Genomic DNA, 19344 nt, shown 5'->3' on the forward strand with positions numbered 1-19344 from the left:
TGGCACCTGCATCATATTCTTTCTACACTATTTGCTGTATAATTTACATAATTGTGGCGTGATTGAGAAACAATGATTATTATATCATTATTATATCTAATCTAGTGTATTTTGTAGAGTACAGTCTCATGGTATACATTACACAACTATTGCTGTCCTTATAGAAAGGAAATCATTTTTCACATTCTTTGATTTACTTTATGAACAGTTTGTTTATTTTCCTTCCTGTGTTTTTGGCTGTGGCTCCTCTTCTGTTTGAGTTGGTGGGACGCCCTCTAAGAAGGTACAGAAGTATTTCGGTTTGTTTAAGTCAGGTTTCCTGAACAAAAAGTAGCATTTTGGAAAGTAGTAGGCTGCCAGCAGTCCAAAGTTGCTTGCTAGGCTGAAATAAACATGGACAATTGACCTGTTCTTGTTATTATCTCTGTTGTTGCCTACGTAGATTGGAATAAAGATCACCCAAATGACACAGTAGATCAGGGTGGAAAAGGTGATGTCCCTGGCTAGATTATACTGATGAAGAGGCTTCACTGCCATGAAGGTGCACATGAATGAGGCAAGGGCCATTGCATAATTGAAACCTTGCATTAAGGCAAATCCAATCAAAGGTGAAACAGGACACGAGAGGAATGATTCTACAAAGTCTATTGTCATATTTGCCACATATTCAGACAATGAAGGTCCTTCTTGAACAAACCAGCCACAGAGACCAGCCTGCACAGCGCAGCAGATCAGCACAAACAGCCAGCTCACAGGGCCTCTTAACATATGCAGGTGAGAGGCAGCCATCTCGGGGAACTCTGTCGCGTAGAGTATCTGTTTGAAAAGAAAGGTTGGGTTCTAAACATGCGTAAGATCTTATGGAAAGGCCTAAAATAATGTAATAAAGTTAGACATATTTAACCAACAAATGAGATTCTTTTAGATCAATAGTTCATTCATGTCAGCTGTTTGTTTCAAAGTTGAATACTGCTGCAATTAAGGTACAAAATTTAAAGTACACTAGAAACTGGTCAATAAATACATACGATTTCTCTAATTGGATGTGCCATAAGCAATAATCAAAACATTTTTTAAAACTAACTTAAAAAAGGCGGGAAAGCTGAGAGAAGAATTAAAGCACTGCAAGCTTTCTATCTGCTTTCAAAAAAGCTCAAACCTTTTTCTCTAACTGATTCTGCAGTTTCTGCACACTGCCATTGTGGGGCAGTGTTTCACCATTCTTAACTCACCTGCAGTGAGATGGACAGGATAACGGAGAGGATGACAGTCTGGAAAACAGAAGTGAAGGGCAGCTGAAGACGGCACACCACATCCCCTGGCTCCCCCAGGAAAAACAGTAGACTAAGATTGGCTCCCATCAGGCCGAGCACAGCCACAAAACTCAAGGGTCCCCCAGAGGCCGTTACCAGGGGGGTTCCTCGGTGCATCAGGAACACGATACCCACTGACCCCTGACATACCAAAAGCACGGTACCAACCAGCATCATTATCACAGTATCCTGGCTGTCCCAGGTAAAAAACTTAAAGATGGGGTCAGTGCAGTTCGTGCTGCGATGCTGGGACCACTGACGGTAAGGACAGTCAGTACACTGGTTGTCGTCTATGAGCGAGAAAGCACAAAAAATTTGGTTCCATTAAAAACAAAATAATCAACAAACCAAACAAACAACATACACACACCATTTAGGGATTCTATCACACATCGGCAACATGTTATGGATTATGCTGCTTTGCAGATAAAGACGAGAAAATGATACAACTTTCTCATTTGTGTTTTTAATCTGGTATTACAGGTCATTGATTTAGCTAAATACTGCAAAGAGGATGCATTAATTGCCTGAATACAGTGAGTCTTGAAAGTCTCTTTTCAGCACAAAGAAGGTTCAAACATAATGCCTGCACATCTACTACAAACCGGAATCCAAAAAAGTTGGGACACTAAACAAATTGTGCATAAAAACTGAATGCAATGATGTGGAGATGGCAAATGTCAATATTTTATTCAGAATAGAACATAAATCACGGAACAAAAGTTGAAACTGAGAAAATTTATCACCTTAAGGGAAAAATATGGTGATTCAAAATGTCATGGTGTCAACAAATCCCAAAAAAGTTGGGACAAGGCCATTTTCACCACTGTGTGGCATCTCCCCTTCTTCTTACAACACTCAACAGACGTCTGGGGACCGAGGAGACCAGTTTCTCAAGTTTAGCAATAGGAATGCTCTCCCATTCGTGTCTAATACAGGCCTCTAACTGTTCAATCGTCTTGGGCCTTCTTTGTCGCACCTTCCTCTTTATGATGCGCCAAATGTTCTCTATAGGTGAAAGATCTGGACTGCAGACTGGCCATTTCAGTACCCGGATCCTTCTCCTACGCAGCCATGATGTTGTGATTGATGCAGAATGTGGTCTGGCATTATCTTGTTGAAAAATGCAGGGTCTTCCCTGAAAGAGATGACGTCTGGATGGGAGCATATGTTGTTCTAGAACCTGAATATATTTTTCTGCATTGATGGTGCCTTTCCAGACATGCAAGCTGCCCATGCCACACGCACTCATGCAACCCCATACCATCAGAGATGCAGGCTTCTGAACTGAGCGTTGATAACAACTTGGGTTGTCCTTGTCCTCTTTGGTCCGGATGACATGGCGTCCCACATTTCCAAAAAGAACTTCGAATCGTGACTCGTCTGACCACAGAACAGTCTTCCATTTTGCCACACTCCATTTTACATGATCCCTGGCCCAGTGAAAACGCCTGAGCTTGTGGATCTTGCTTAGAAATGGCTTCTTCTTTGCACTGTAGAGTTTCAGCTGGCAACGGCGGATGGCACGGTGGATTGTGTTCACTGACAATGGTTTCTGGAAGTATTCCTGAGCCCATTCTGTGATTTCCTTTACAGTAGCATTCCTGTTTGTGGTGCAGTGTCGTTTAAGGGCCCGGAGATCACGGGCGTCCAGTATGGGTTTACGCCCTTGACCCTTACGCACAGAGATTGTTCCAGATTCTCTGAATCTTCGGATGATGTTATGCACAGTTGATGATTTTTGCAATTTTTCGCTGGGTAACACCTTTCTGATATTGCTCCACTATCTTTCTGCGTAACATTGTGGGAATTGGTGATCCTCTACCCATCTTGGCTTCTGAGAGACACTGCCACTCTGAGAAGCTCTTTTTATACCCAATCATGTTGCCAATTAACCTAATTACTGTTAATTGGTCTTCCAGCTCTTCGTTATGCTCACATTTACTTTTTCCAGCCTCTTATTGCTACTTGTCCCAACTTTTTTGGGATTTGTTGACACCGTGAAATTTTGAATCGACATATTTTTCCTTTAAAATGATACATTTTCTCGGATTAAACTTTTGATCTGTCATCTACGTTCTATTACAAATAAAATATTGACATTTGCCATCTCCACATCATTGCATTCAGTTTTTATTCACAATTTGTTTAGTGTCCCAACCTTTTTGGAATCCGGTTTGTAAATACTATTTTAACTCTGTGGTTATCACAGATTAAAAGTTACCGCATTTTAATTGTGAATTTTTACAGGTGTGACAGGTAGATTTTGTATTTATTAGGACAGTGAAAGGCTCTTTATGTTTACCTGTTTTTATTCTATTTTAAATGAATCTGTTGACATTTATATGCTTAGATATGCGCAAGAATCTTGAATTTTGAAATGAAAATGAATTTAATCCATTCTGGAATAAGGCTGTCACATGGCAACATATTAAAGCGTACCGTTGTGGATTCTTATTAGATGCACTGAATATCTTGACAAGGAAGCAAATAAGCAACATCAGATATCTGAGACTACCACATTACCCTTATTTGCCTGGTAGGTGCCTGCCAAACAGTCAATACAGTCAAAACAGCAGGAGTAGAAGCCTTTGACTCTGTGGACCTGGCCTTTGCCACACATCGCTGAGCAGGTGGAGTCGGGAACCTGCAAAGTTTGTGGTAAAAAAAAATTCCAAGATCTCAAACTGGATCATGACCTGGATATTAAAGTTTTTACATGCTATAAGTTGTACATATTTTTCTGAGTTACAAAAGTTACCTGATTAGTGTGCCATTGAAAGAGGGACTTGTTGAGGAACAGCTTTTGTTCAGTAAATTCTCCCACATTTCTAAAGTCCACTTGAGAGGAGTTTGTCCAGACCCACTGAATCAAACCATATCCTATGTTCGGGTTACCATATTGGTCAAACTCTATACGTGTGCCATTTATGTTAAGAGAACTGTTCTTTAAAGCCTCAGACAGCTGTAAAAAATGTAATTTAACTCCTTTTATTATTGTTGAAAAGCTTGATTCTAAATACAATGGTCTATAAATTAGAAAAAAAAAATCACCTTCCAGGGATAGATTTTGCTTCCAGATCCCCACTTACAGGCAGTTGAATTGCACTCCAGCAGGTTATGCAGTGCCTGTGCTACACTGTAAACAGCAGCATACACACTGAAACTTGATGTCTGCACGGCTGGTGCTTCCACTATGCTAATGTTGTCTGGTGACAAATTCCAGCATTGTGGGCAGCGATCATTAGGATTGTCAGGATTTATAGTTGGAGTGGATGTCTTTGCCCGCTCTTCACTGACTTTCTTGAAGAGCTCCATTGCATAATCGGTGAACAGGCGGAGGGTGTCTGTTTTGTCAACGAATCCAATGACTGTTCCAACTGTTTCAATGTTGGGCAGAGAAGTCACTCGACTATCGATGGCCCAACTTGTGCTGCCAATCCACACAACCGTTAAATTACTCCTGATAACCTGGAAAAAATTAAACAATTGACTGGTACTGAACAAACTCCATAAACTAATAGAAATTAATACAGTTCTTAGCTGCTGTAAATCTCTGATTCACCAACCTCTTTAAAAAAGATTTCACTTTGCTCTGGAAGAGAAAACACCACTACCACTCCAACATTGGTCATTTGGATATTGTTTATGATGGTTTTGATTGCTGGTTCGGGGTCAGTGTACACTGGAATCAGGCCCTGATAGGCCACACAGACAGATGTGTTTTCTGCCAATTTGGTGAACATCTGCACACCTCGTTGCCCGTATGCCTCGTCACTGCCCACAATTGCCACCCAGTTCCACCCAAATTCCTGTATTAACTTTATCATGACATCCACTTGCCATTTGTCACTGGCCACAGTACGAAAGAATGACGGGTAGAGAAGTTTATCACTGAATTTGTCACTGGTGGCCCCATAGCTAATCTAGTGTGAAAATTAAAAACAGAAAATCAGAGATAAGTCTAATCACTATTGAAATGTAAGACCTAATATATCATTTTCAAGGTAAAAAAAAAAAAACAGAGTTAAATTATCTAAAGATCAGGCAATAAAAGAACAAGTCAATTTCTGTGATATAACCTGGCACGAATCCTTAGATCTACTTATAAGAGTTACCTTTACATTTGAAATATTTATTGTCTGATCTTTGCATTAATAGAAACTATGCTGCAAATCTTAAGATGTATGTGTATTCAAACCTGTGGCATCAAAAAGAATCCCAGGAGTTTTCCAATGACTGACACCATTTCTGAGCTAAGAGGACCAATCACTGCAACTGTACTGGTCTCATAGTCGGTGTAATTACACTGCACAGATAGTTCTTGGCTGGATTTTGCATTGAGGAAAGACAGAGTAGGGTTTATAATAATTAAAGATTGTGTGCATGTGTCATAGATTTCATAACCCATCTTGATGCCAGGGAGGAGAGTCTGATTTCCATTGATTTCATCCACTGCGTATTTCATGGCTATAGCAAGTCCCAGTCCAAGGTTATTTACACTGTTTACCCACAAGCAGAAAACAGTAAATGTCGTGGTAAGTCAGGGTTAGCATACACGGTTATCTAGAGTCTCATATTATTATTGTTAAGGGTTGTTCATAACCATCCTTACCTTTCACATCTTATCTGGTTGGGCTCTGTTATGTCACTGAGGCTGCTGGTGACATCATTAATGGGAAAGAGCCCTCCAAGCATAATGTCCCCAGACAAACTGAAGAGGTTGGTAGAAATGTTGCTGACCCATTCAGGCAAACTCTCACTGCAGCTCAGTCTAAAGAAACAGCACAAAGCCATCAGAGTGAAACATGAAGCCATGACACTGATAAGCAAGCGACTGAGCCACAGCAATAAGAGCAGTGTATTTTTATGTCAGTGCATCATGGTAGGTGGTTTTATGCAAATTCACCTGTGTTCTTCCACTTCTGGCCATCATGCAGACACATTTAAAACCTTGATGGTTTTCTGAGAAAAAAGATTCACTTTGCACTTTTGTGTGTTTGTGTGTATGCTGTGTGTTTGTGTGTATGCTGTGTGTTTGTGTGTATGCTGTGTCTGCAGTGTTCATCTTTCCGGAGTATTTTCATAGAATTTGTTTGTGGTTTGAAATTTGTTTGTCTTTGGCATAACTATCTATCATGAGTATCATGATTCCTGGTTTGGATCTCTGAGTTTTGAGTTGACACATTTTTTCTAAACACCGGGCTTTTAAACCCCAAAACACGCTGCGCCAGAAACTGGTCCACCCCAGGATCAAGTCCTCCGACACAAACAGAGTAACATAGTGTATGCTCTTAAGTGCCAGGAGGATTGCCAGGATTTATACATCAGGGAAACCAAACAACCTCTGGCGAACCGGATGGCACAACACAGAAGAGCCACCTCGTCAGGCCAGGACTCTGCAGTCTATTTACACCTACAGGCCAGTGGACACTCTTTCAGTCATGAGGATGTACACATCCTGGACAGGGAGGAACGCTGGTTTGAGGGCGGAGTCAAGGAGGCCATTTACGTGAAAAGGGAAAGACCATCTCTGAATTGAGGAGGGGGCCTAAGGGTACATCTTTCACCATTGTACAATGCTGTGATTGCAGCCATTCCGTAACTCTTTGTGAATGGTACTCATGGCCATTAATCAGTAGGCTTTGATCAGTGGTTGTTGATCAATGGTTGTTGATCAATGGTCATGAGAATTTGCAAAATTATGATGAAGGAACTGACCTCCCAGCCCATTGTTCCTTCAGTGGTGCTAGTTTCAGTCATTATGCAAATGTACTGTTTATAAGATTGGGGAAACCTGCAGTCAGCTGAGATTGAAGAAGTCACTTGGATGAGTTTCTCCTACTGAAAACGCTACGTCCAGATGAACAGAATCAACCTTTGGAGAGCTCCGGACTTATTTTGTTTCCACTATATTTTTTCTGTCTTGAGCATTATGTCTAGATTTTGAGTTGCTGTTCATTATTTTTGGAGTTTGAATTGCTGTTCAAAAGACTTACTGTTCTGTACTGTTTGGTTTAAAATTTTTGATCTGTATTCACCCCCAGTTTCTTTTCAGAGCTTGTTTTTTACACAAGTGTATTTCCCACAGTGTTTGATTGCCTCTTCTTTCCTCTTTCAGTGTTTAGGTCTTCCTTATCTCCGTCTTCATTTTCATGTAAGACTTCTTACAGTCATATTTCCTGTTTTACTTTAATGGTAGGTAGTTGGTAGGTGGTTGCTTTTATGTTGAGTTTACCTTCCTTTCAGTTTCCTCTTTGTCTGCACCTGTGGTTCATTCTCCCAGCTATCCTTTATCCTTAATCAGCCTTGTGTGTGTACCTACTGCAGTCATCCTTGTGTCCAATGCCATGTTGTCTGTTATGCTTCCCTTATGCCTTTCATTTGAAAAGGTCTGGGACTTTTTGTTAGGTATGTTGCCTGCAGTGTTCAGAATTTTGGTTTTCCCCTCTTCAATCCACATAGAAACAATGACGCTTAAACAATCTCACAAATTAAATTCCATTATGCCTCCTTGCTAAGATGCTATTAAACCAAAACCTTGTATCTTGAGTGTTTTTGATTAACTTTTCAGTTTTTTCAACCCCTGAAAGCGTGACTATCCAGAGTTGGGTCCAGTAAGCAGAGTTGCAGTCTTACCCACCTCTCTGGAGGTTCTCTCCTCCTCTCCCTGCTGAACCCAAACCCCTAGTCATACTAACTCTCAAAATCCTCAAATCACAGGCAAAGGCGAAATCTTTCACTCCAGCTCATCAATCAGCAGTAGACCCAGAATTTTAATTCATTTGAAAGTCTTAGCCTTTTAAATCCTAATTGAACTTTAGGGTATACAACCATTCCTTCGAAAGTGCTCAAGGAAGTTCTACCATTAATTACTGTTTCAATTACTAAAAAGGCATCACTTGTCCTTGCTGTCTTAGCTAATTGTAGGCCAATCTCCAACGTCCTTTTTATCTCATAAATGCTTGATAGAGTAGTTGTAAAACAGGTTACTGACCATCTGCAAAGGTAGGGTTTTTGAAGCGTCAGTCAGGTTTTAGAACTCATCACAGTACAGAAACAGAAGGTTACAAATAACCTTCTTATGACCTCTGAAAGTGGATTAATCTCTATGCTTGTCCTGCTAGACCTCAGTGGAGTGTTCAGTTCTGTTAACCACAATATTTTATTACAGAGATTAGAGCATAATGTAGAAAGTAGATGTACTATGCTGCAGTGGTTTGAATCAAATCTATCCAACTCCAAATTTTTTCATGTAAATGGGAAGTCTTCTTTACACACAAAGATTAATTATGGAGTTCCACAGGGTCCCGTTCTAGGACCGTTTCTGGTTATATCATACATGCTTCCCTTAGACAGTATCATTTAAAGGCATATCATCATATCATACATTTTCATTGCTATGCAGATGATACCCAGCTCTATTTGTCAATGAAGCCAGATGACACACACTCTTATTTAAACTGCAGAAATAAAGATATAAAAACCAGCATGACCTATAATTTCCTGCTTCTAAATACAGATACAACTGAGGTTATTATAATTGGCCCTAAAAATCTTAGAAATGTGGTGTCAAACCAGATACTCTGGATGGCATTGCCTTTGCCTCCAGTAACATTGTGAGGAATCTTGAAGTCATTATTGACCAGGATATATCCTTCAGTACAGATTCTTTCTGTTTTCATGATTAGACTTAAAAATGTTCTTTTTGATACAGTACATCGTTAGGGCTGAATCAGGTGACCCTGAATCTTCCCTTTGTTATGCTGCAAAAGCCTTAGGCTGCTAGGGGAATATTTCTACTTCATTCACCTTTTTCACTCACAGTGTTTCAATATGTGCTTGAGGTGACTGTTGTTGTAAGTTGGTGTTATATAAATATACAACATATAAATAATATTTTTATTTAAATGAATTGAATTAACATATATTGTGAAAACTTATATAAAGATCTATTTTTTCACATTGTTTTGAAATATCATGTCATATATTTCCCTCACTCTTGGCTTGGGATGTTTATTTGCATGCAATGTTGCTCATCCACAAAGCAAATTAAATATTTCCTCCCAAGATATTTGCATAAACCTTCAGCAGACTTACAAAGTAAGCTCCTTTTAAATGTCCATTTAAAGACATTTTAAATCAGCTTTGAAACTTTTTTTTCTTTTTTGCCTTCTTTTACTATTACAAGAAATCTTTGGTAATAGGGGTTTGAAAAAACACAAATCATTGTTTTTTAACATAAGGTATCTCATAAAGAACTTATAACTACTTAGAAGTACTAAATGAAAAGGTGTAAATCAGAAAAGTAATATTCGGTAATTAAACGCATTGAACACCACAGCCATAATTTTAGTTGTTAAGCTGATATCTATTACAACATCATTCAAGAATTCAAATTACACTATGGGCCTACAGAAAGATGGGCATTGCGTGACTACCAAAACTAGCAATTAGGACATGGAATGTCACCTCTCTTGTGGGGAAGGAGGCTGAGTTAGTGCTTAAGGTTGAGAGTTACCAGCTAGATATAGTCAGGCTCACCTCAAAGCACAGCTTGGACACTGGAACCAGAGGGTTTGTTCCCAGCACCTTTGGGTCTGGGAACGTGTCCTGTCTATCATCTGCGCTTATGCACTGAACAACGTTCAGAGTACCCAGCCTTCCATAGGCGGGGTGGTTGAGGGTGCTCTGGGAACACCTGGCAGAGGCCCTGGTCTGAGAGATCTTCAACTCACACCTCCGGCAGAGCTTCAAGAGCATTCCAAGGGAGACTGGGAACACTGAGTCCGAATGGTACCTGTCCTGGTGGTAACCCCCAAACCAAATGGTGGACACCAGGGGTGAAGGGAGCCACCAGGGTGAAGAAGGAGTCCTATCAGGCTTGGTTAGCCTGTGGTACTCCTTGGTGGTAGGGTTCCTTGGGTGGATGCGGTTCGCCCTGAGTTCCTTAAGGAGGCTTTCTTGGTTGACACGCCTCTACAATGTTGTGTAGAGATCAGGGGCAGTACCTCTGGATTGGCAGAGCAGGGTGGTGGACTGAAGCATGTGTTCTAACTATAGGGGGATCACACTTCTCAGCCTCCGTGGGAAAGGCTATACCAGGGCGCTGGAAAGCAGAGCCTCCTGTAACCTCAGATACAGGAGGAACAATGAGGTTTTCAACCTGGTTGAGAAACACTGGACCAGCTCTCTATCCTCTCGAGGATACTTGAAGGTGGGAGTGGGAGTTTTCTCAAGCAGTCTACATGTGCTTTGTGGACTTGGAGAAGGTATTGACTGTGTCCCTTGGAGTGTCCTGTGGGAGGTGCTTCTGGAGTATGGGGTGTCTGTACCATTGCTAAAGCCATTTGATCCTTATACAACTGTTGCAAGAGCTTGGTCTGCATAGTTGGACTTGTTTCTGGTGGGTGATGGACTCCGCCTGGGCTGCCCTTCATCACCGATTCTGTTCGTAATTTTTATGGACAGAATTTCTAGGCATAGCCAAGTGCCGGAGGGCTTTCACTTGGGTGGTCTCAGAATTTTATCTCTGATATTCACATATGATGTGGTTCTGTTGGCTTCAATGGGTGATGCCCTCCAGCTTGCACTGAAATGGTTTGCAGGCAAGTGTGAAGTGGTGGAAATGAGAATCAGAACCTTCTAATCTGAGGCCATGGTCCTCAGTTGGAAAAGGGTGGAGTACCCATTCCAGGTCAGGAACGAGTTCCTGCCCCAAGTGGAAGAGTTTAAGTATCTTGGGGTCTTGTTCACGAGAGACGGGAGCGGGAGACTGACAGACAGATTGGCGCTGCGGCTGCAGTAATGCAGATGCTGTACCACCTCTACGTGATGTTGACTCCTCAGTCTACATCCATAGCACTGCCATGGATGAGCAGTCACATGATATCACACATTGAAGGGATTACAAAATGTAGTATAATACACAAATATATGTTTCTAATAAATATATTGAGAATATCAATATAGATAATGACAATTAGTTTTCCTTGGTCAGTGATACAGATGGAAGCTTGAGTGTGAGAAGTGTTTAGGCTAAGTACAACTCAGCATTGCAAATCTTCTGGATATATGTTTGAAAGTTATCCATCAACACCACATACACAGACAACAGTGCATGTAGGTGTGTGAGTGCATAATTCTGTTTTTTGTTTCAGAGGTGTAGTCTCCTTATGGCCTCAAACCTTGTCTTGCCTGTGGCACCTAGAAGCAGTTGGATACACACTTACTCACCTGTGTGCACTCTGATGACTATTCAGCCATGATATGACACTGCAGAGTTCCTCAGTTTCTCCCTCTGTGGTCTTAAAGGTTTGCTTCTCATGCACACACACACACACACACACACACACACACACACACACACACACACACACACACACACACACACACACACACACACAATATGGCAGCTACATTTAGTCATAAATATCCCTCAGGTTTTGTTGTACTGAGCATAACAAATACTTTTGACTAGTATTTTAATGTATTTAAGATGAAAATACACTGCAAGTACAATAGTGTACAACACATTCTATATTATTTATGAAGTTCACGCTACAAGTATTAATGCAAAAAAGACAAAAAAGATGGCACCAGTTTTACAGCAATAAATTTACAATCTGTCTTTACCAGTGAAACCAGTGAAAAGAATAAACCCAAACTGTGTATCAAGATTTTGATAATTTAATGTGTATTACTCTGAGCCAGAATTGTGTGCATAACAATTTTACTTTTAAATAACTTGAGAGTATTTTAAAGAGAAAAGCAATTATTATATTTTTAACCGACAAACATTGTAGGTTAAAACTCCAGTGTTAGAAATAAAAAACTATCACAGTACAGTATGTCTAATTGCTTCATATTTTCATCCAGTTCATGCAACTGCAGTAACACAAACAAAAAAATTCTTGAATAAAATAGTCTACAGGTACAAATCTATTTTAAACTCTTTTGCAGACTACATGTTGTTATATAAATGCAATGCACTTTCTGTGTTATTTGCTGTATGTATTACATGATTGTAGAGTAATTCAGAAACAATGATTTTTATAATATTATCTAGTTTCTTTTATAGTGTACTATGCTGTAGATTACTCAATCATTCCTATCCTCGTAGAAAGCAAAAAGCTATGGAATTTTGAGATTCTTTTATTTTCTTAATAAGAAGCTCAGTTGTTTTATTGCCCTTCCTCTGCTTTTGGCTGTTGCTCTTCCTGAGTTTGAGTTATTGGGACACCCTCTAAGAAGGTACAGAAGTACTTTGCTGTGTTTAAGTCAGGTTTCCTTAACAAGAAGTAGCATTTTGGAAAGTAGTAGGCTGCCAGTAGTCCAAAGTTGCTTGCCAGGCTGAAATAAACATGGACAATTGACCTGATCTTGTCATTATCTCTGTTGTTGCCTACGTAGATTGGAATAAAAATCACCCAAATGACACAGTAGATCAGGGTGGAAAAGGTGATGTCCCTGGCTAGGTTATACTGATGAAGAGGCTCCACTGCCATGAAGGTGCACATGAATGATGCAAGGGCCATTGCATCATTGAAAACTTGCATTAAAGCAAATCCAATCAAAGGTGACACAGGACATGAGAGGAAGAATTCTACAAAGTCTATTGTCATATTTGCCACATATTCTGACAATGAAGGTCCTTCTTGAACAAACCAGCCACAGAAACCAGCCTGCACAGCGCAGCAGATCAGCACAAACAGCCAGCTCACAGGGCCTCTTAACATATGCAGGTGAGAGGCAGCCATCTCTGGGAACTCTGTCACGCAAATTATCTGTTAAAAAAAAAAAACAAGAGTTTTCATCCTGATTATGTTTACTTTTTATTTTAATTATATTACATTATGTGTTTCGTCCGACAATGCTTGTGTTTTTATGCGTTTTTACTAAAAACAACTTCGGAGTTGTTTTGAGAAATCTAAAGTAGAATTAAGCCCTTACAGTTGTATGCCTCCACAAACCTGTCAAGTTACAGTTTATGATGAAAATAAGGTACAAATTCTAAAATGTGGAAACACCGCACCGAAGATGAAGCTGAGCATCGAGCCAAATAGTTAGAACTGCCTCGTAGATATTAGACAGAAAAATGTTTTTGCAAAATTCTGAAATGTAGCAGTTAAGTTGACCTTTGACCTTTTATATGTAAAATGCTACCTTTTTACAAGTAATTTATGAACATTTTTTGCTGTTGGTGTATTATTTGTAAAGCTCTTACTGAAATCCCTTTTCTTGACACCACAGTGGTCATGATTGATGTTTTACATATTTTTTACATAATTTGGTGGGGTTTTTTTTAAAGTGCATGTATTAAATTGAAAATTTAGTTTTTTTTGTTGATGGGAGTATATACATATTAATAGCTCTTGAACTGTTTTGTTTCTGTGTCATGCTAAGTATCTGGTCTGTCTTGCAAAAGTAAAAGTTCCTTGAAAACTGGCCAATAAACACATGCGATATCTCTAATTCGTGTAAGTATGTGTCAATAGCAATTACCAAAATAAAGTAAAAAAAACCCCAACACGTTTTGAAGACTGGAAACCTTAGGGAAGACAGAAAATTAACACACTGCATACCTTCTATCTGTATTTTATTGAGCCTCCTAGGTGGGAAAGCTCAAGCCTGTTCTTTAACTGATTCTGCAGTTTCTGCACACTGCCATTGTGGGGCAGTATTTCACCAGTCTTTCCTCACCTGTAGTGAGATGGACAGGATAACGGAGAGGGTGACAGTCTGAAAAATGGAAGTGAAGGGCAGCTGAAGACGGCAGACCACGTCCCCTGGCTCCCCCAGGAAGAGCAGCAGACTAAGACTGGCTCCCATCAGGCCGAGCACAGCCACAAAACTCAAGGGTCCCCCAGAAGCCTTTACCAGGGGGGTTCCTCGATGCATCAGGAACACAACAGCCACTGACCCCTGACATACCAGCAGCAGCACACCAACCAGCATCATTATCACAGCATCCTGGCTGTCCCAGGTGAAAAATTTAAAGATGGGGTCAGTGCAGTTCGTGCTGCGATGCTGGGACCATTGGCGGTCGGGACATTTAGTACACTGGGTGTCGTCTATGAGTGAGAAAGCACAAAAATGTGACCTTATTAAAAAGCAAAATAAAACATCACAACAGTACGTATACCATTTAGAGATCCGATCTTGCACTGGCTACAAGTTATCTATGACTTTTTTTGATTTTTATGCCTTCTTACAGAGAAAGAGATAAGAAAATCATTCCCCTGATTTGAAGAGGAGAAGAAGATTTGAAGAGGAGAAATTTATTGCCCTAATTAACAAAACTTAATGCTGTTCAAGTTTTTCCAATTATAAAACGAAAAATAAAATAAAAATATAATGCACAACACTTTTTGCCATAGCACTCAAATTTGGGCTCAGGTACATCCTGTTTCAACTGATCACCTGTCAGATGTTTCTACAGCTTGATTGGAGTCTACCTGTGGTAAATTCAGTTGATTGGCCATGATTGGAAAGGCACACATCTGTCTATATAAGGTTCCATAGTTGCAGTGTATGTGAGAGCAACAACCATGCCATGAAGTCGAAGGGATTTTTTGCAGACCTCTGAGATAGGATTGTTTTGAGGCACAAGACTGGAGAAGGGTACATAAAGATTTCTGCAGCATTAAAGTTCCCAGTGAGCCCAGTGGCCTTGTTTATCTGTAAACAAGGCCACCTGTATCTGGATGAAATTTGGAACCACTGTTAGTCTTCCTAGAGATGGCTGCCGGGCCAACCTGAGCAATGGGGGTAGAAAAGCCTTAGTCAGGGTGGAGACCACTCTGATAGACCTCAAGTGTTGCTCACTGGAGAGAGGAGAACATTCCTGAAGGACAACCATTCCTACAACACTTTACCGATCAGGCCTGAAGGGTAGACTCACAAGACAGAAGCCACTCCACGAGAATAGGCACATAGCATCCTGCCTGGAGTTTCTCAAAAAGGTACTTGAAGGACTCTCGGACCACGAGAAACAAAATTCTCCGGTCTGATAAAACAAAGATTGAATTGTCTGACCTTAATTCCAAGTGTCATGTCCAGAGGCAGTCAGTGCTCTGGACCTGTGATTCATCAGGTTCAGGTTCAGTTTCATCTTCCAAAAGAACAACAACCCTAAGCACACAGGCATAATAACAAAGGAGTGGCTTCGGGACCACTCTGATTATCTTTAATTGGCCTAGCCAAAGCCCACACTTGAATCCAATTGAATATTTCTGGAGAGATCTGAAAATGGCTGTGCACTTACACTCTCCATCAAACCCGATGGAGTTTCAGAGGTTCTGCAAGGAAGAATGGGAGAAACTGCCCAAAAACAGGAATGTCAAGAATGTAGCATCATACTGGCTGTAATTGCTGCCAAAGGTGCTTTAACAAAATATTGAGCAAAGGCTGTGAACACTTATGTACAGTTTATATTTATTTTATAGATTTAAGAATGTCAAACACATTTTTTTCACTTTGCCAAAATGAAATATTATGTATAAAATTTTGAGGTAAAAATCAATTTAATCCATTCTGGAATAAGGCTGTCACATAACAAACTATTTAGAAATGAAACACTGTGGATTCTTACTGGTTGCTCTGTATGAGCATGAATCTCATAAGTCTCTTGACAAGAATGCAAATAAGCAACATCACATAATCTGAGACAACATCACCTTCATTTGCCTGGTAGGTGCCTGCCAAACAGTCGATGCAGTCAAAACAGCAGGAATAGAAGCCTTTGACTCTGAAGACCTGGCCTTTGTCACATTTTGCTGAACAGGTGGACACAGGAATCTGTGAAGGTTGCAGTACAAAATTTAAGATCTTAAAATGGATCATGAACTGGACATTAAAGCTTTTACATGGTATAAGTTGTGAAGATTTTTCCGAGTTACAAGCGTTACCTGCTTAGTGTGCCATTGAAAGAGGGACTTATTGAGGAACAGCTTTTGTTCAGTATATTCTCCCACATTTCTAAAGTCCACTTGAGATGAGTTTGCCCAGATCCACTGAATCACTTTGTATCCTATGTTCGGGTTACCATCATTGTCAAAGTCTAGATGTGTACCATTTATGTTAAGAGAAGTCTTCTTTAAAACCTGCAACAGCTGCAAAATGCAGTTATTGTTATTACTGATAAGCTTGATTTCAAGCTTTGTATATCGTGTCATATAGTAGAAAAAAAAAATCACCTTCCAGGGATAGATTTTGCTTCCAGATCCCCACTTACAGGCAGTTGAATTGCACTCCAGCAGGTTATGCAGTGCCTGTGCTACACTGTAAACAGCAGCATACACACTGAAAGCTGATGTCTGGACGGCTGGTGCTTCCACTATGCTAATGTTGTCTGGTGACAAGTTCCAGCATTGTGGGCAGGGATTGTTTGGATTGTTTCGACTGTCAGGATTTGTGGTCGGAGTGGATGTCTTTGTCCGCTCTTCACTGAGTTTCTTGAAGAGCTCCATTGCATAATCGGTGAACAGGCCGAGGGTGTCTGTTTTGTCAACAAATGCAATGATTGTGCCAACTGTTTCAATGTTGGGCAGAGAAGTCACTCGAGTATGTATTGCCCAACTTGTGCAACCAATCCACACAGCTGTTAGATTACTCATGATAACCTGGAATAAATTGCATTGGTTGACTGGTACTGAACAAACTGTCCATTAGCAGAAAATAATACATTTGTGAATCACTTTAAATCTCTGCTTTACCAACCTCTCTAAAAAAGTATTCAGCTTGCTCAGCGACAGAAAACACCACTACCACTCTGACATTGGTCGTTTGGATATTGTTTATGATGGTTTTGATCGCTGGTTTAGGGTCAGTGTACACTGGAATCAGGCCCTGATAGGCCACACAGACAGATGTGTTTACTGCCATTTTAGTGAACAGCTGCACACCTTGTTGCCCGTACACTTCATCACTGCCCACAATTGCAACCCAGTTCCAGCCAAATGCCTGTATTAGCTTTATCATGGCATCCACTTGCCATTTGTCACTGGGCACCGTACGAAAGAATGACGGGTAGAGAAGTTTATCACTGAACTTGTCGCTGGTGGCCCCATAGCTAATCTGGTGTGAAAATTAAAAACAGAAATGATTTACATTGAAGACTTACTTTTACATTTAAAGTATTTTTGCACATCTCAAATTTGTAAATCAAGAGAAACAAATTTTGAAAACTACAAAATGTATGTATATTCAAACCTGTGGTAGCATAAAAAATCCCAGGAGTTTTCCAATGACTGACACCATTTCTGATTCAAAAGGACCAATCACTGCAACTATACTTGTCTCATAGTCGGTGTAATTACACTGCACAGGTAGTTCTTTGCTGGATTTTTCAGTGAGGAAAGACAGAGTGGGGTTTATAATAATTGATGATTGTCTGCATGTGTCATAGATTTCATAACCTAACTTGATGCCAGGGAGGAGAGTCTGATTTCCGTTGATTCCATCCACTGCGTATTTCATTGCTATAGCAAGTCCCAGTACACGTTTGTTTACACTGTTCAGCCGCAAGCAGAAAACAGTGGAAGTCACTGTACGTCAGGGTTAGCATACACAGTTGTTTTGAATCTCAGATTATTAAAAAAAAAAAAAAGGTTGTTTATAACCATCCTTACCTTTCACATCTTATCTGGTTGGGCTCTGTTATGTCATTGAGATTACTGGTGACATCGTTAATGGGAAAGAGCCCTCCAAGCATAATGTCCCCAGACAAACTGAAGAGGTTGGTAGAAATGTTGCTGAACCATTCAGGCAAACTCTCACTGCAGCTCAGTCTAAAGAAACAGCACAAAGCCATCAGAGTGAAACATGAAGCCATAACGCCAATAAGAGGGAGACTGAAGCCACAGCAATAAGAGCAGAGTGCTTATGTCAGTGTTTCGGAAATGACTGTTTTATACAAATTCACCTGGAAGTCCTCATGCCCTCCCTCACCTGGGCAACCAAACCTGACACATTAACAAAAGCAAATCATAAACATAACAAATCGAATTTGATTACACATGAACCTTTTACATGATTAATCTTTTTTTCAGTCATACCAAAAAGATTTTTTAATTTGGAATATCATGTGAGCAAGAAATGATGCAGTCTCCTATACCTTAATGTTTTTAGCATGGTTAGGATAATGTATTCATAACATGTTGCTCGAGCAACAACTCGCTTTGCACACAGTGTGTGTATGTTTGCTCATGCTGTTCCAGTGGTGTTATCTAACCAGGGTAATTTCCTGAAATTTGTTGATATTTGTTTGTGGCGTGAAATTTGTTTCTATTTCGTCTAACTATATCTCATAATTGTCATGATTCATGGTTTCACATGTTTCAGTGGTGTTGGAGTACTGGTTGTCATTATGTGTTTTCTGTTTATTCTCACTGTTGTTCTACTAAATTGATGACAGATCATACTGTGGCGGAGTTTGGTCTGCGGCTCTGCTGCAGAGGAAGGGTGGTGCAATAGGTTCAAAAGCTCAAGAGTGGAAATCACTGTTGTAGATAAAAGATCACTTGCCTGCAATGCTGTCTGTGTGTCTTGCTGGGGTCCCAGAACTGGTGTGTTTCACAGAAATCCAGCCCAGGCATGTCGGAGACACAGCCTGACTTATTGCTGGTGCATATGGTGGTGAAAGTTGTAGCACTGTCAACAAGAGCAGGCGGCAATATGGCAAGTGCAACTGGAGAAGCTGTAGTACCAGGCTGAGCGCCTGAGGCACGTTATGTAGAGACTGGTTCCTCACTGGTAGGGTGACCATATTTCGATTTCCAGAAAAGTGGACACTTGGCTCAGTCATGAAGAACTTGCTTAAAGAAACATATTTAAACGTTGCCTTCTCTGTGTAGTTAATGAATTGTGAAATAAAATATGTCATATAGGCTTTTACAAGTCAACAAGTGCAAAAAAATAACTTAAAAGCCTCTGGAATAATAAATAATGGCACAGAAATAATGCCTCATCTGCATAAGAAAAATTACCAGTACCGGGACGGTATGAGGAAAATTTCTTTTGCAGTTCGTCT

At 40.3% G+C, this 19344-nt stretch overlaps 2 protein-coding genes across 2 annotated transcripts; both read right to left on the reverse strand.

Annotated features, from left to right (window-relative positions):
• Nucleotides 1–213: 213 nt before the first annotated feature.
• On the reverse strand, nucleotides 214–6131 carry LOC100690084 (taste receptor type 1 member 3-like). The gene is made up of 8 exons (XM_019358486.1): nucleotides 5929–6131; nucleotides 5515–5815; nucleotides 4883–5239; nucleotides 4368–4784; nucleotides 4075–4278; nucleotides 3840–3960; nucleotides 1233–1603; nucleotides 214–816 (listed from the first exon to the last, which is right to left on the reverse strand). The coding sequence occupies exons 1-8, from the start codon at nucleotides 6129–6131 to the stop codon at nucleotides 214–216; spliced, it is 2577 nt and encodes an 858-aa protein (XP_019214031.1).
• Nucleotides 6132–12496: 6365 nt separating this feature from the next.
• On the reverse strand, nucleotides 12497–18147 carry LOC100689817 (taste receptor type 1 member 3). The gene is made up of 8 exons (XM_019358487.1): nucleotides 17945–18147; nucleotides 17526–17826; nucleotides 17034–17390; nucleotides 16511–16936; nucleotides 16223–16426; nucleotides 15992–16112; nucleotides 14016–14386; nucleotides 12497–13099 (listed from the first exon to the last, which is right to left on the reverse strand). The coding sequence occupies exons 1-8, from the start codon at nucleotides 18145–18147 to the stop codon at nucleotides 12497–12499; spliced, it is 2586 nt and encodes an 861-aa protein (XP_019214032.1).
• Between the last annotated feature and the right edge of the window lie 1197 nt (nucleotides 18148–19344).

The sequence above is a fragment of the Oreochromis niloticus genome, linkage group LG5, assembly GCF_001858045.2.
Source record: "Oreochromis niloticus isolate F11D_XX linkage group LG5, O_niloticus_UMD_NMBU, whole genome shotgun sequence".
Lineage (NCBI taxonomy): Eukaryota > Metazoa > Chordata > Actinopteri > Cichliformes > Cichlidae > Oreochromis > Oreochromis niloticus.